This window comes from Jatropha curcas, chromosome 5, assembly GCF_041381405.1.
Source record: "Jatropha curcas cultivar XTBG-Jc1 chromosome 5, XTBG_Jcur_1.0, whole genome shotgun sequence".
In the NCBI taxonomy this organism is placed as follows: Eukaryota; Viridiplantae; Streptophyta; class Magnoliopsida; order Malpighiales; family Euphorbiaceae; genus Jatropha; species Jatropha curcas.
Window position 1 is genome coordinate 23,978,605 of NC_143155.1, and position 15,035 is coordinate 23,993,639.

A 15,035-nucleotide genomic window follows, 5' to 3' on the forward strand; every position below is an offset into this window, starting at 1 on the left:
TTATGTCCATCCATGGTATGTTATTGTTTTGCAAATTCTCTTGCAACTGATACAGCAGGAAAGGAAAAAACAAGTCAAAAAAAATTTCCAGGGAAAAAAAAGGAGTAAGATAATAATGTCTGCAAGCGGGAATTCAAAGTCAATGATAGACTAAGTTGTTATTGCAAATAGAACAATTAGATGCAGTATATATATATATATATATATATATATATATATTAATATTGCAAATAGAACAATTATCGTGTTCATCTAGCACACAAAAGGAAAAACGTAGATTTTTCCTGCATTTACACCAAATGGAAATGCTGTTAAGTCATTGCATTTGTACTATATAACTAACCATGAAGTTCCTATGCTATATTTAAGTAAATTTGTCACTAGAGTGAGTAAAATAATCATTTGAATGGCATAAGCACACTATTCTACTTTCTTGGCATAAGAGCACAAGATTCTACTTCTCCAAATTGATAAAATAAGGACTCATGAATGTGTTCCTTAAAACTAAACTTAATAAAATTCAAACGGGTAGAGCTAGCAAACTTACCACATGCTTTGTGCTTAAAAACTAAACCTCTAATCTACAATAAGCAAATATGTCTTGCAGAGGTAAATACAAACACAAACAATTATAAAAGCTGGAATTGTTTTTAAAGTAAATACCAGAATGTATCAATATATAGCTAATCAAAATTAACAACCAAACACAAGCAACAGCATATGAGATATGAACATTTCTCTACGCAAATTTGTAAAAACTAGAATACGCTATTAATTACCCAGAGTAGCATAACTGGATAAATACACCATAAAAATTAAACAAAGTTATAGCAAAAGCTTACCTTTGGATGAAGACTGAACTACAATAACATGCATATCAGTATTATTTGGAGGAAGCCGCAATCGAAGGGGATAAAGCTTTCCATTCAAAGGACTACGAGAACACACAATAATATCCTCAAGACCAATCTCTTCTCTTAATTTTTGAGTCAACTCATCAACCCCATTTCCCTTAAAATGCAAAGAATAAACTTCCCCTAGATCATCATCAAAATTGCCACTCTCATCAGCCACGTGGTAGTATATAGTTCTTCCTTCCGATTTCGGAGGCGAACTCACACTAGACTCAGTCGACTGCATAATTAAATACCAAAACAAAATATCAAAAATTTGAACTTAATTTGTTCAGTAATTTACTGACAACAATAAGAAAAAGTTACAGATCCAAACCTCCTGTCTCGAAAAAGTGCCAGATTTGATAGAAACTGAGGAAGGCGAACTGGATTCGAAATCCAAAGAATCGGAATGCAAAATAGGTTGGGGCTCCGATTTGTCTTGACGAGTAGACTTAACTTGAATCTCAACGATATCAACATCCCAAAGGATCCAATCCTGTGTAGCAGTCCTATGAGGAATATCATGAGTCACAGAATTCCTCCAAGGCGGAAGACCTCCATTAGCTCTCAAGAAGTTACCATATCGGGTCTTAAGCTTGACCCGAGCCCCTTCTCTGATAGGTTCCCACTCGACAGACGAATCAAGCCTTCTAGGCAAAGTCTGCAGGACCTTGCGACCAGTCATGCCTAGAAGAAAAGGCTGGTTAGAGGCAGTAAGGTATTTCCCATAGCAAGACTTGAGACGGATTATGGAGTCGGATCCGGGTACAGGCTCGACGGTCCATCTAGCATTCTTGGAAGATCCATTTCGGTCTTGATCAACGGTTTCTTCATCTTCTTCGGCGTGGAGGTACTTGTCATGGTGGCTACGGAGACGCACAGCCTTGGCGTTGGTGAAGAATTCCATACCTGACCGGAACTGGTTAGAGTTGGTCTGCGAAAGCGAAGGCAGATAAGAGAAGAGACTTTAAGACGACAAGAGAGTTAAAAAAAGCTTTAAAAAGATACGTTTCTTTTTTTAGGTTTTCTTTTTCTTCTTCTGTGGATATTCACATGTGAAGGCTGAAGGGGCTTGAGGTATTTATATATCCAGGAAAGTGATTGGATGTTACTTGTTAGTGAGGTGGTGGTCAGCACCAGCAGGCAGCAGGGCAAGCCACAGTTGAAAGTGAGAACGCGGGAGGTGATTTGGACACGATTATTAAGGAATATCCTATTCTGAAACGTGTCGTCTGAGTTGTACTAATACTTTCAACTTTTCAGACAGATGGGTAATTTACAGTTTTAACCTTGTGGAATTGAATTAGAATAAGAGTATCCCCAGTTGTAGACTCTTTTACTTTTTCCATTTTTTTTTTAAAATGTTTTCTCTCTTGAATGAGTCATGCATAATGTGCCACAGTTTGATTTTTATCTTTAAATGTGATTTTTTTTAATATTAAAAAAAGTAAGCGTGTTCTCTTCTCTGAATCTTCTTTTCATAAACAGTGACAAACTGATAATAACTCTGATGAAATAAACAAATACTAATTAGTTGTTTTCACATAATAATTAAAGATAAAATCATAAACACGATAAAAAAACGATGCCATCATTTTAGCAGAAATTACTATTTTGTTGCTTACTACAGTTGTTTTAGCCTTTTAGGTTCCAATGATTATGACTTTACCAGTAATTAAAACTTGCGTATACAATCTATATATTACTATATATTAACACACGCACAAAACAAAAAGGAAATTAAAATTTCTTAACGGTTTTTTTCACGTGAACATACACTAAAGATAATCTGTTAGGCTTAAAATCAAACCGATATAATAAAAATTGATCAAAATCAATTGGTTTAATTTCCCTTCTGAAGAAATATTAGTTTCCATTTTCTTTTGATTCGGTTCCATTTGAATCGAACCATATGTCCTACTCATCCTATCGAAAGGTATCAATTTTGAATTTTTTTCAAGTAAAAGAGTTTTTATATTTCAATCCATTAAATCTCGTGTTTAGTAACCGAATACCTCCTATATGTATCCACATAAATTTGCCATTTATGTAGATTTGACAGATGTAATACCAACAAAAGATAGAAAGCACTAGAAACTTAACCCAACTCACCGTGTACCTATAGTGCTCTAAGGTTGGTAAGGCAAGGCAATTTGCCGTTCAAACTTTGGAGTATCAATTATTTGATAATCAAGTGGAAATGTGAACATTTCATTGCAGGCCTTGTTTGAACTAAACTACACTGTCACTTCATTTCTTTTCTTTCCTTTCCTTCTCTTATGATGTTATCTTAACTATAAACAGTACTCTTAATTTGGTCCTAGCACCAAACAAACAACATAGACAGAGACAAAAGCCAAAATATGTGATTCTAAAGATAATAATAAAGGGTAATTAGGGCATATCGTACACGCAATTTCTTTCTTTCTATCTTTCTTGTTAATACAGGTTGTCTACGATTGTTCTTATGACCAACATTCTTTCTCGCTTATATTACCTAAAAGATGAATTTTAATTATATTACCTAAAAGATTAATTTATTTACTACCAAATTAGTCATATCTTTCCAAGTTTTTCTTTTCATAATCATTGTATACATGAATTTTAATTCAATAATCATTAATTACTTACTTTCTATTAAATTTTGAAAAATAAAAATTTCCTTGCTTACCTTGCTTGGTGATAATCTTGGAGACATTGACTTAACGACAGTCAATCTTGGCGTCCTCGCCGATGACACCACCGATATCGGTGATCCCGGTTCCGATCCCAAATACTCATCCGAAGCCGCTTCAAGAAGATCTTCAGGAACTGAAGAAAAACTAGACATAGACGATAAATACTCCGCCAACGACTCCGTTTCACTTACTTCTACTGCCTCCACATCCCAAAGAATCCACCTCACCGTCGAACCAGTTTGCGGCTCGTCGTGAGTCACGGAGTTTCTCCACGGCGGGGTTCCTCCGTTGGCGCGCAAAAACTTCCCGCACCAACTTTGTAGTTTCACCTGAAACCCGTCTCTTATAGGCTCCCACTGGAATTTCCAATCGGTGATCTTTTCTGGCACAGTTTGGATTACTCTTTTTCCGGTCATACCTAAAAGAAAGTGTAAATCGGAAGCGGTGAGGTACCTGCCGTCGTATGTTCTGAGACGAATAACTTCTTTTTTGCCTTCTACGAACTCCACAAACCATTTTGCTTTACGAGACGAGCCGTTTTTGCTTTGACGGACAGATTCTCCGTTGTCGTCGGCGACGAGGTATTTATCGAGATGGCTACGGAGCTTAACTGCCTTTGTTTTCGTAAATAACTCCATCAACTGCCAGAACTAACCTTAACTGATTAGAGAGATTGTTTTAGTTTGGAGTAATTAAATTTGAGATGGTTTATAAAAGGGTTTCTCTTATTTATATATATCAAGTCTGTGCATGACTAAGGAAGGTGAGGAGAAAATGAGGTAATATAGTGTTTAATTAAACTAATTAATTATGATTAAAAAGGTTAACTGTGTTGGTATTTTCTTGTGTTTATTCCTAATTAATGCTTACTCGTTTTAATTTTGTTTATCTTAGCATATAAGGTTTCTAGAGCGGAAGACGAAATTCCTATTATGACTTGTACTTGGGTTGACGAAGAAAGTTCTGGATGGCATTAACAATTTATAAGGATAAGGAAGTGTATTTTTCTAAATATAAGAATAAATTAATAATTTATAACAAAATACTGATTTTCGCACTTTATTACTTTTTTAGTGCATATTTTTATTTTAAAAATTGTAAAATTAGATACTTCATGATTCTGATATAGTTTTAGTTTGCATTTCTTTTTGTATAAATTAATAGTAAGAATGAATCAAATTAATAAATCAATATTTAAAATTAATGTGGTGTTATATATACAAATGCATACGTCGATGGGAAGAAAGGGAAGAGCTTCAGCATAAATTTATTTATTTATTCATAAAACAAAGTGGAAAGAGACAAAAGAATTGGCCTCTACTATTGGAATTGACTTTGACTTGTAATTGAAGATCATGCAACGCAACAATGACTTTTTTTCTCAAGGAAACACAAAGTATGAATTTCATCCGCAAATGGAATTATATTATAATCTTCGTTCACCAATTCTGTCCGCTGGCACTGATTCACATTGAGTGATGCAATTTTCTTCATACATATGTTAAAAACTTAAAATGGTTTATCCTCCAAAAAAAACAAAAATGGTTAAAATTGTTTAGTTTGTCAGCTGGAATTTGGAACTCTGGTAGTGAATGCACCCACTTGTCCACCAACAGAATTGATGGAGGAAAATTTTTTTCTAACACTAAAATAATGCATTTCATACTTTAAATATATAAACTTCTCTAAAAACATAAATTTTATGTACATGCGAGTCAAAATGGTGGTTTCTTTTATTATAATATAAATTTTAATAGCAATAATATTTTTTTTCATAACAATAATAGATTAGAAAACTATGCTATTATATAACAGAATTAAACTTTACAGTCATGCTAAGAAAGGTTTTGCAGCATTCCCTCTCTTCTTAGCTAAACGATCTATTAACAAATTTAAAATCTACTTGGACCAAAGACCATGGCAAATTATCAAAATTGTTAAAACCATATGGGAAAGAAAGTTTGTTAAATCTTCTTATTTATATATTTGTATTTTGTAGTGAAAGAGTGGTTCTTCTATGTGATAATTTTGTTGCCATCAAACTTGAAAAATGGGAAAAGAAAGTTGTAGTGATGGTTGAGTCGAAGCACTTTCTCTGTGATGTGTTTTGGCGCATTGGCAGACTTTTTCTTAGTGGATGGATGCATTTCATTTCAAGCAAGTAAAGTTGTGAAATAATTCGATTCAAGTTGCCTTTTTCTGATTTGGGTTTCAAATATATTTGTAATTTCTTTATTAATAACTTTAATATGATTTTTTGTTCTACCCATTTGATAATTTTTAAGATATTTGGAGTGCTAAGAAAAATTAATTAGTGAATGAAAAATATTCTCTTGATAATTTTTTTTTAAATAAACAACTTTACATTTTTATCATATATAATCTTATTAAAACGTATTTATTAAAATTAATTCATAATATTTTTAGTCTTGTAAATTACGTTTAATTAATTTTCAGTATTGTAATTAAACAAGAAGGAAAATATTTTCTAAAGACAAATCATTTTCCGAAAACAAAGAAAGTGTTAATTTCAAATTAATTAAAATTTACTATATAAAGTGTTGATTCAGCTCTGTGATCGTAGCTAACTTCGCAGACAAAATCATAATCTCTACGCTTACAACTTTTGTAAAGGTTGCGTAGATGTCAAAATGATTAGTCCCCAATACGTATTATGGTTCGTATTATCCTTAGTAAATAAAAAAAAATTTATTTTATCCAAATATTATCCTTAGTAAATAAATCTATTATTAATTTATAATAGCTTTATTGTACCTATTAATAATCTACATATGCTTCCAAGAAGAGAATATCTATATAATCTACAACATATATATGAAAGTTAAGGATTTCAATAGCTAAGGTAAAAATCTTACACGTGACACGTGTACAGAAAATCTAATCTTTTAATGAGACTAAAATTATTAAACTACTTAATTGTCAACATTAAATGAAAATGAATAGTTAATTATTTTCATCAGATTAAGAAATATTTTCAGTTTTCTCATGAGTTAAATAATAATTAGTTATTAAATTATGTTCTGTGAAGTATTACATGTCTATTCCATCTGGCAGGCCATTAACAATATTCAAGGGGAGCATTTGGGCTTGGATAAAGCTAGCAAAGTCCAGAATTGTTCATTAAATGAACCAAACTCCAAAAGAGCCCAAAAAGAATTAGGCGACAGCACTTATGGTCGTTTGGCGGTTGGACTGAGTGCAGGTCCAATCACTGTCGTTCCTTTGCTTTGAGTCAACGCACGTTAAGGACTTAAAATTAATATTTAAAGGCAAGTGCATGTGCCATTTCCCCCTCAACGACACCAAAGAAAAAGAAACATTTTTCATTGAACGTTTAAAATGGAATGGGTGGGGCCACCATTTAAATAGTGAAACCCTTTCTCTATTAACCATTACGGACCACACAGGAAACTAAAGTTTCTAGATGTTCTAATTCAACGTACGACTAACGTTACAACGAAGAGGTAATGGATTATTTTTGGGTATTAAATTGCAGTTATTTAAAATCAATCAATTTAATGATTTTGCGAAGACTTCGGACCCCCAAGGTCCCCTGTAGGTCACCTACCATCATTCTCTGAATGAAATGTAAAAATTACTCTGTTTGTCTACAAATATAATTTTTATTGTCTATAAGTGTAAGAAATTTTCATAATATTAAAAAATAATTAATGACGTTTTTCAGTATATACATACAGATTGCATAATTATCTATTCACATAGATAACAGTTATCTCTAGTTTTAAATTTTAAATTAATTTTTAATAATAGAAAATCAATTAAGATTGTACGAGATTAGATACGTCGGTGTTGGCTGTTAATTTCCTTTAACAAATTTATGTTGACGGATCGATCCATTGATTTATAGTTGGGTTCGGATCCAAAATGTAAATTTATTTAAGAAATGTGTAAACGCTGACTGAAAATAAAGAACAAAGTGATGTAAAATGCAAAAGCAAGACACATTAAAAATACAAAAGAAAAAGCAAGGGGCCAAGATTTCCAGTTTTTCCACCAATCTGACCCCTTCTCTGCCTCTTTCTCACCTCTTTCCTAGTCGTTTTTGTCTTCACTCATCTTCTCTTCACGTGACCTCCTTCCTCGAGTTCCTCTTTCTCCTCCCTCTCCGTGCAAAACTCAGCTCCAATATCCTAGGCAGCCACACTCAAGTATCACCATCTCAAATCAACATTCATTTCTCTCTTCATTTTTCCTTCAATGCCTCAACCACCACCACCGCCGCAGCCACCGCCTTACTTGTTCTTTGTGCTCTGTTTTTTTAATATCGTTTTTGCAGGTGGTGATGCATGTACTTTGAGTTCGAATGAAATTCCCAGATCCTCATGTCCTCCATTTTCATCCACTCCTCCTTTTCCTTTCTCTATATCGCCTGGCTGTGGTCATCCTTCTTTTCAACTAAAATGCTCTTTACCTTACTCTACTATCTCCATTAACGACTTTTCTTTCTCTGTTATTGAATTTGAACCCAACTCTTCCTCTCTCACTCTCTCTCCTCAAACCCATCATTCTTTTACATCTACAGAAACTACAACTAACAGTAATTGCTCTTCTCTTTCAATTCCTACCCGTTCGATCAATCTCTCTGGTTCTCCATTTCGATTCTCCGATTCTGATTGTTCCCGTCTCTCTGTTGTTCGCTCTTGTTCCCCCCTGAATCTTCCCAATTGCAGCCATTGTTCATGGGAATGCAAACTTATTAAGAACCCAGTTCAGCTTCTCCATGGTTGCGGATCTAGTCATCTACCTATTTCTGAGCAAGGTTGCCAGCCGAACATTTTAGAGTATCTTGACCAGTTTCTAACAGTTGGGCTTCATGTTGAATACGATGAATCTCAAGATTCTTACTTTTCTAGTTGCAGAGTGTGTAAATCCAAGAATGGTATCTGTGGGTTCAATTCTTCAGACCCGGATAAGCGATTCCTCTGTTTTCTGCCTAAATCGCGATTCTCGCCTCCATGGATTCACGAAGATGATGCAAATCGAATCGCGATATTATGTTCAATCTTCACGGTATTATGCTTATTGCTTGCCGTTCTAGTTATTGCAGCTATTTACAGGTCTAAGCGTCTAAGAGCATTAGCCTCGGAAGAAGACCCAACAATACTATTCCTTCACCGCCACCGCTCCGCGAGTCTACTTCCACCTGTATTCACCTACGAGGAACTTGAATCTTCAACAAATCGGTTCGACCCAAAGCGAAAGATTGGCGACGGCGGTTTCGGGTCTGTGTACTTAGGCCACCTCTACGATGGCAGAGTTGTGGCTGTTAAATACCTCCATAAACAGCAACACCACCACGCGGCAGCTGCAGGCAAAGCATTCTCTACCAAGTCATTCTGCAATGAAATCCTGATATTATCTTCAATAGATCATCCAAATCTGGTCAAGCTCTACGGGTACTGCAGCGACCCGAGAGGTCTACTTCTAGTATATGACTATGTCCCGAATGGCACTCTCGCTGACCATCTGCACGGGCCAAAGGGCTTGCATCGCAAAGGGCGTTTAACATGGCAAGTAAGGCTCGACATTGCATTGCAAACGGCTCTAGCTTTAGAGTACTTGCATTTCGCCGTCCATCCGGCGATCGTTCATAGAGATATAACTTCTTCAAATATTTTTATAGAGAAAGATATGAGAATTAAAGTTGGAGACTTCGGACTTTCCAGGCTTCTGGTTTTTCCCGAAACGTCGTCATCTTCGTCTGGTTACGTTTGGACCGGACCTCAAGGTACCCCTGGATACTTGGATCCGGATTACCACCGGTCTTTCCGGTTAACCGAGAAAAGCGACGTGTATAGTTTTGGGGTGGTTTTGTTAGAGTTGATTTCTGGGTTGAAAGCGGTGGATCAGAGTAGGGACAAAAGAGAGATGGCGTTAGCGGATTTAGTAGTATCCAAGATCCAAATGGGTCAGCTCCATCAAGTAGTGGACCCAGTATTGATTGTTGAAGGGGAGGCGAAGGAGAGTATTTATGCGGCGGCGGAGCTAGCGTTCCGCTGTGTGGCGGCGGATAAGGATGATAGGCCAGATTCGAAGGAGGTAGTGGAGGAGCTAGAGCGGATCCGGAGTTGCACGCGTGGGTTTGGCGGGGCGAATAATTCGAATGGAGGGGAAGGTGACGTGGCAAAAGGATGATTAATTGATTGATTGAAGGAAGGGTTACGTGTAGTGTGATGACGGGATGGGGTTTTGGCGTTTTGGTAGGCACAAGAGAAAGAAAGAGTGTGGGGTTTTGACTGACTGCGTGTCAGATGTTTTGTTTGGATGTATATAGAAGCTTTGATAAAAGAGAATGTCAAATACTTTGTAACTCTATCACGTTTTTACCTCTTTTGTATTTGGGTACCGGGTCCGGTCTTCCCCTCGTAAATTCAAATTCGGGTTAAATTTCATACAAAATCATACTCCCTTTGTTAAAATATAAGGTTTTTCTCTTTAATTATAAGAAATCAAGCGTAATTTGTTTATCTCAGAACATTATATCTTAATATAAATAAAAATAATATTAAAAAATATAATTTATTATTCTTAAAATACTGAGTATCAGAATAAATCATTTGGACCTATCTTAGCTATAATTGAGAAATATTGCCAATTATTACCGTATTAATGTCCACAAAATACTCATAATAAGATCATTAAGGAAAGTGAATTTTTATTGCACCATTTTAAACTCTGCCTTTACTCTGCTTTGACAGATGCATTCATGGCTTGCACTTTCCCTTTACTCTTCTGTCTTTGTCTTTATACAGATTGCAAGTAAGAATCTTTAATTGGATTGACTTCCTTGATCTGTCTTCTTTTCCAATAATTGATGCGAAATTGCCATACAAGAAATGTCAATGTACACTAATGGAAAATAAAAGACCTAGAAGTTTGTCTTGTCTCTATTGTTAAGCAACTGATAAAACACAACACCAATACACCATCCCTAGTTTGAACATCAGTACATATTTTTGTTCAATTAACATTTACATTGCGAGTTAAAAATGTAAAGTACACAGTTTTTACAAAATGCAGTAGATCATATCGTTCAGGCCAAAGACGATTCCACCTTTTTTCAAGTACTAAAGCCAGAAATATTTGATTAATTAGATGCAGCTGCATTTCTAAGTGAAGTATGCAGATTCTAATGCCTCGGCCTTCTTTCTAGCAACTTGAGCTTCCTGCCTACCAGTCATTGCATAGCCTTTTTCCTGAATCAAAGAAGTTGCAAATTGAATTCAACATCAAGTATGCATCATTTATGTAAATTTGTGTTGCTAAACCCCAAGATATACAAGGTGAAGCTGTACCAGTAGGCGCCACATGAATGGGGCTCCTCCTCTCTTCTTGATTTGTTTCTCAATTACCTCAATTGCTACATTGCATGCAAGAAAGTCAGATCAAAGCAACTGAAATTTAATTGTGGAAGTAGAAAACACCATATCATACCCTTTGGAGCTTGTCCAGTATTCAGCAACATATTGTACCAGACTTCGTTAAATACCTCAAGTTGCTCATCCGACGCTCCAATCATCTAGTGTAAAGTAAGAATTCACATCTTCAGTCTCTAGTACAAAACCATGCAAATGTAGCTAGTTGTAGAAGAATTAACTTGACAATATAATACCTTGCAATTATAGGCATCAAAATCGGGACCAAGTACTTCCAATGCTTCTTTGTCATTACCCCTCCCATACTCATATAGGGCTTCTGCTAGCTGAAAAAGAGAATGATTATCATATGCCAAAAAGCAATGGACATTTTACAAATAAGAAAAGAAAATGATGGCAGTAGATCCAAGCTAACATAAAATCGAATAATCAAACCGTAATATAATTTCTGATGGAAGCAGCATGAATGTTAGAGCTACTACAATGTGAAGTTCAAAAATTAGTTGATGCCATGCCTGCCTACAACAAGGGTTCAGTCATCTGTGTAATGTGACTGAGTAGCATCTAAATCTAAGCTATCAACAATTTGACTTGAAAATGCTAAAAAGCAGTGAACAAAATGGGAAAGGAAGCAGCAATCAGAACAAACCAGAATTCCTCTCTGCATTATTTCTTGCTTCTTCTTGTTCATCTTAGAAATTCTACAAAAGGAAAAGATAATAAAGTTGCAATAAATTAAATGCTGGAATGTAGACTTAAATGTTAAAACAAGAGAAGAGGGGTTTACCTGGATTTCAAGCCCTTGAGTAAGTCTTCTGCTTTTGACAGTTCACTGGTTTTAGCTAAGGCCCATAATATCAACACATCAAGGTTCCATTCCAAATACCAGTTTGCCTAAGAATTAGTGCATGAAGAAAAATCACAGAACGATTAGAGATTGGCATCAAGATATGGAAATAGCAATGCATCAGCAACGTAATGACATTAATGCTCATGAAACAAGGTAAATGCATCTCTGTCCGATACAAAATCACATAGGAAACTAGTTATTTGATTCGAGTCTTTGACTTTAAATATTATACGTGGTGATCTTAAAAGTGATTTTTGCTCAATGTGTGCTTCCTTGTCTACTAGGTGCGTACTTGACAGTACAGATTTTGAAAGCTATGGTCTATTAAGGGAAATGACCAAAACAAAATATCTGAAAGTAAAAAGCATAGGTAGGTGAAATACAATCGAGGAGGAATTGGTGTCTACATCCCAACACAGAAAAGAAACAGCAAAACTCTTTGCCAAGCTTCTTTAAGCCTGAATAAACTAACGGGAGCATCATAATCAAGCCACATCAAAAACAATTAAGTGAAGCTATCCAGACAAATTTACATTACCAAACTTTCCTTTGCAATCCTGTTAAAATTGAGGTTATATTCTGCTTCGGTTTCCTAGTTAAAGTAACAAATCTACAAGCATCAAAGAGAAATAAGTTTGCAGTTTCAATTAATCATGGAAATCCAAATATGTTCTTGTTCTAACATTATCAAACACAATTCAAGATCACCAGAAACCAAAATCCAACTCTTTTTTCGATGTCCATAGCAAACTAACAAGGAACTCAAAATGGAACCAACATCAAAATAAAGCCAATTGCATAAAATCTCATAATGTTTTGACCACCCAAGTACAGCCTAGTAGAAATCCTTATCCAAATATGTTTTGCAAACTGTTCCCCCAAAACAACCTATATATTCACTAAACAAGAATGGATTCAATTAAATTAGGCATCGACAATTACTAATAGCTTAATTACATTTTTAAGTTTACACTTAACATGGTGGGTTATAACTTACTTCATCTTTTACTCTCTCTGCTAAAACCTTCAGACGATCCTCAAAGGCATCAAGTTCATCCCGCACATACACACGCAACAACAAACCCAGGGCATTCAAGTACACCTGAATGTACACGAATGTTAAACCATATAATGCAAAAATCTGATTAATCTTGAATAGATTTACAAAGTATTATACCTCTGCAGAAGTGGCATCATCTCTTTCTAACTCCTTCCAGATATGATGGTCATAAATTCCTAATACTTTTTGCATTGAAGAATGACCTTCCAAGTAACAAAGAGCTACATGCCACCAATTATGTGTCACCCTGTAGACAACAACAATTGAACCATTCAAGGCTCAAATAAAGTGACTAATAAATCCATAATGACATCTAATTTAAATAACTTTCTTGCACATACATAAATGATGAACAAGGACTCCATGAAGATGAGCATTCTTCCATGAACTCTACTGCTTCTTTGAGATGACACTTGTACTGAAGAACATGGCACAACTGCAAAAGAATCAACATCAATGAACTTTTTAGAAATTATAGCTCCCTGCTACAAATTGGATCTATACAGCATTAAGTTCAGCAAACCTGAAATCTTGCTAGGAATCGTGATCTACCTCTTACAAGAAGATTATTATTTAGAACTTTTCCATTAAAAAAAAGACAAGACTGAGAAATGTAGAGGATTTATCAAAATATATTAGAACAAAGAGTACTTACAGCATGTTGAGCCCAGTAATCCAGTTTGTTGATCTCATATCCCTTTCTTGCAGCTCTCTCAGCATCAGCCATTTGACCCGTTTCTAGTAATGAAAAAGCAAGCATGCCATATATATATTCTTCTTGTTCATTTTTGGGTAGAACCTATTAAAAACTAAACTCTTACTAAATCCAATTAATAATAAAATAAACTTAAATTCCCTAGAGAGGAATAAACCTGTTGGACAAGGCCTAGAGAGAGGTCAGGTCTACCCATGTAGAAACATAGCACTTGAGCCCTTTTTAAAGAAACCAAATCTTTTGGGTATTCATTCAATAGCTGCAAATACACAACATGCATCAAATATATTTTCCCATAATTCATTCAAATCAAACACTTGAAATTTTCTTCACTTAGTAAAATGGGGGAATATGCAGGGTAGCAGGAGTCCTTAAAACTCTATAGAATCAACATATCCAATAAAAGGAAAATAAGCAGTAAAATCCCATTGCTAGAGTGTGCAATGAAATGAAAACCACTAAAAACATTGAAAAATTAATTAATCAATTAATTAAAGACTACCAGAACAAATGCAAAGAAAAAACCCGTATAAAATCAATTAAAAAACCGTTGACCTTAGCATGACGTTCAAGAGCAAAATCATCGTCTCTGTTCTCAGAAATCAAAGACATAATCGCATCAAAAACCGCTTTCTCATACGAGGTCGCTTGCTCCTGTTTAGAAACAGAGACAACTCCGGTAAAGATTTTTTTTTTTTTTTGTGAGAAATTTTAAGGAAAAAAAAAAAGAAAAGCTAAAAACTTACAAGTCGAGACTTTGCAGCCTGGATATGCAAAGAAGCTTTAGAAGAATCAGAAGAGCAAAGGAAATGAGCAGCTAAAACATTGGCTAATGCACAATCTTGGTCATGAAGAGGCGCTTCCAAAATCACACGTCTCTCTCTCCCATAGCTTAGCACCTTCATTAAACAAATAGAATCTAAACCCAGATAAAAAAATTGCAGCAACAAAGCCACAAAGCTCAATGAAAATGAAAAAGAGAGAGACCTGCTGATAATAAGAGTTGATGGCAGAGATACAGGAATCAGAAATAGTTTTGACTTGGTATCCCCATCTGTCAAATTTCAGACCACCCTCCATTTTTGTTGACTCTTTTTAGAGTTTCTTTCTATTTCTTTCAAGTAATGGATTTTGGAGTCGCGATTGTCAATAAAATCTGAGTGATAGTGAAGAATGAGAATACGGACATGAAAACGTGGCAGACTGGCAGTGTGTCGGAGGAAACACCAACGTCGGTTAGCTTATTATCCTGTCATTATTTCTAGTACGAACCTTATGGACTGCGCTTTCAATTATATGGGCTTCGATTCGTTATACTTGTGAAATGGTATCTTATAGTTACAGGAATAACATCCAGTAATTAATAATTATACTCATCACTATTAAATTTGATTAATATATTAAATTAAAATAAATTT

The 15,035-nt window shown here is 35.1% G+C and overlaps 3 protein-coding genes across 4 annotated transcripts; 1 reads left to right on the forward strand and 2 right to left on the reverse strand.

Annotated features, from left to right (window-relative positions):
• On the reverse strand, positions 1-4,309 carry LOC105649794 (Actin cross-linking protein; the record flags this gene model as incomplete). Its single annotated transcript, XM_089721144.1, is given in 4 exon segments — positions 1-46; positions 843-1,134; positions 1,231-1,830; positions 3,568-4,309. Coding segments are annotated over 4 exon segments (1,563 nt in total). The 5' UTR covers positions 4,213-4,309.
• A 3,212-nt stretch (positions 4,310-7,521) lies between these two features.
• On the forward strand, positions 7,522-10,015 carry LOC105649795 (Protein kinase superfamily protein). Its single transcript, XM_037636109.2, has one exon. The coding sequence runs from the start codon at positions 7,814-7,816 to the stop codon at positions 9,749-9,751; it is 1,938 nt and encodes a 645-aa protein (XP_037492037.1). The 5' UTR covers positions 7,522-7,813; the 3' UTR covers positions 9,752-10,015.
• Positions 10,016-10,384: 369 nt separating this feature from the next.
• LOC105649796 (uncharacterized) lies at positions 10,385-14,892 on the reverse strand. 2 transcript variants are annotated; one of them, XM_012236583.4, is made up of 14 exons: positions 14,605-14,888; positions 14,364-14,516; positions 14,173-14,271; positions 13,775-13,876; positions 13,558-13,701; positions 13,244-13,338; positions 13,020-13,149; positions 12,840-12,944; positions 11,780-11,886; positions 11,642-11,693; positions 11,229-11,318; positions 11,051-11,135; positions 10,912-10,976; positions 10,385-10,812 (listed from the first exon to the last, which is right to left on the reverse strand). In XM_012236583.4, exons 1-14 carry the CDS (start codon positions 14,695-14,697, stop codon positions 10,726-10,728), a joined length of 1,407 nt encoding a protein of 468 aa, XP_012091973.1. In that variant the 5' UTR covers positions 14,698-14,888; the 3' UTR covers positions 10,385-10,725. The 2 variants fall into 2 exon arrangements, 1 of the variants encoding a protein (XP_012091973.1); XR_002286193.3 differs by lacking the exon at positions 10,385-10,812 and having other exon boundaries at positions 10,911-10,976; positions 11,229-11,311; positions 14,605-14,892.
• Between the last annotated feature and the right edge of the window lie 143 nt (positions 14,893-15,035).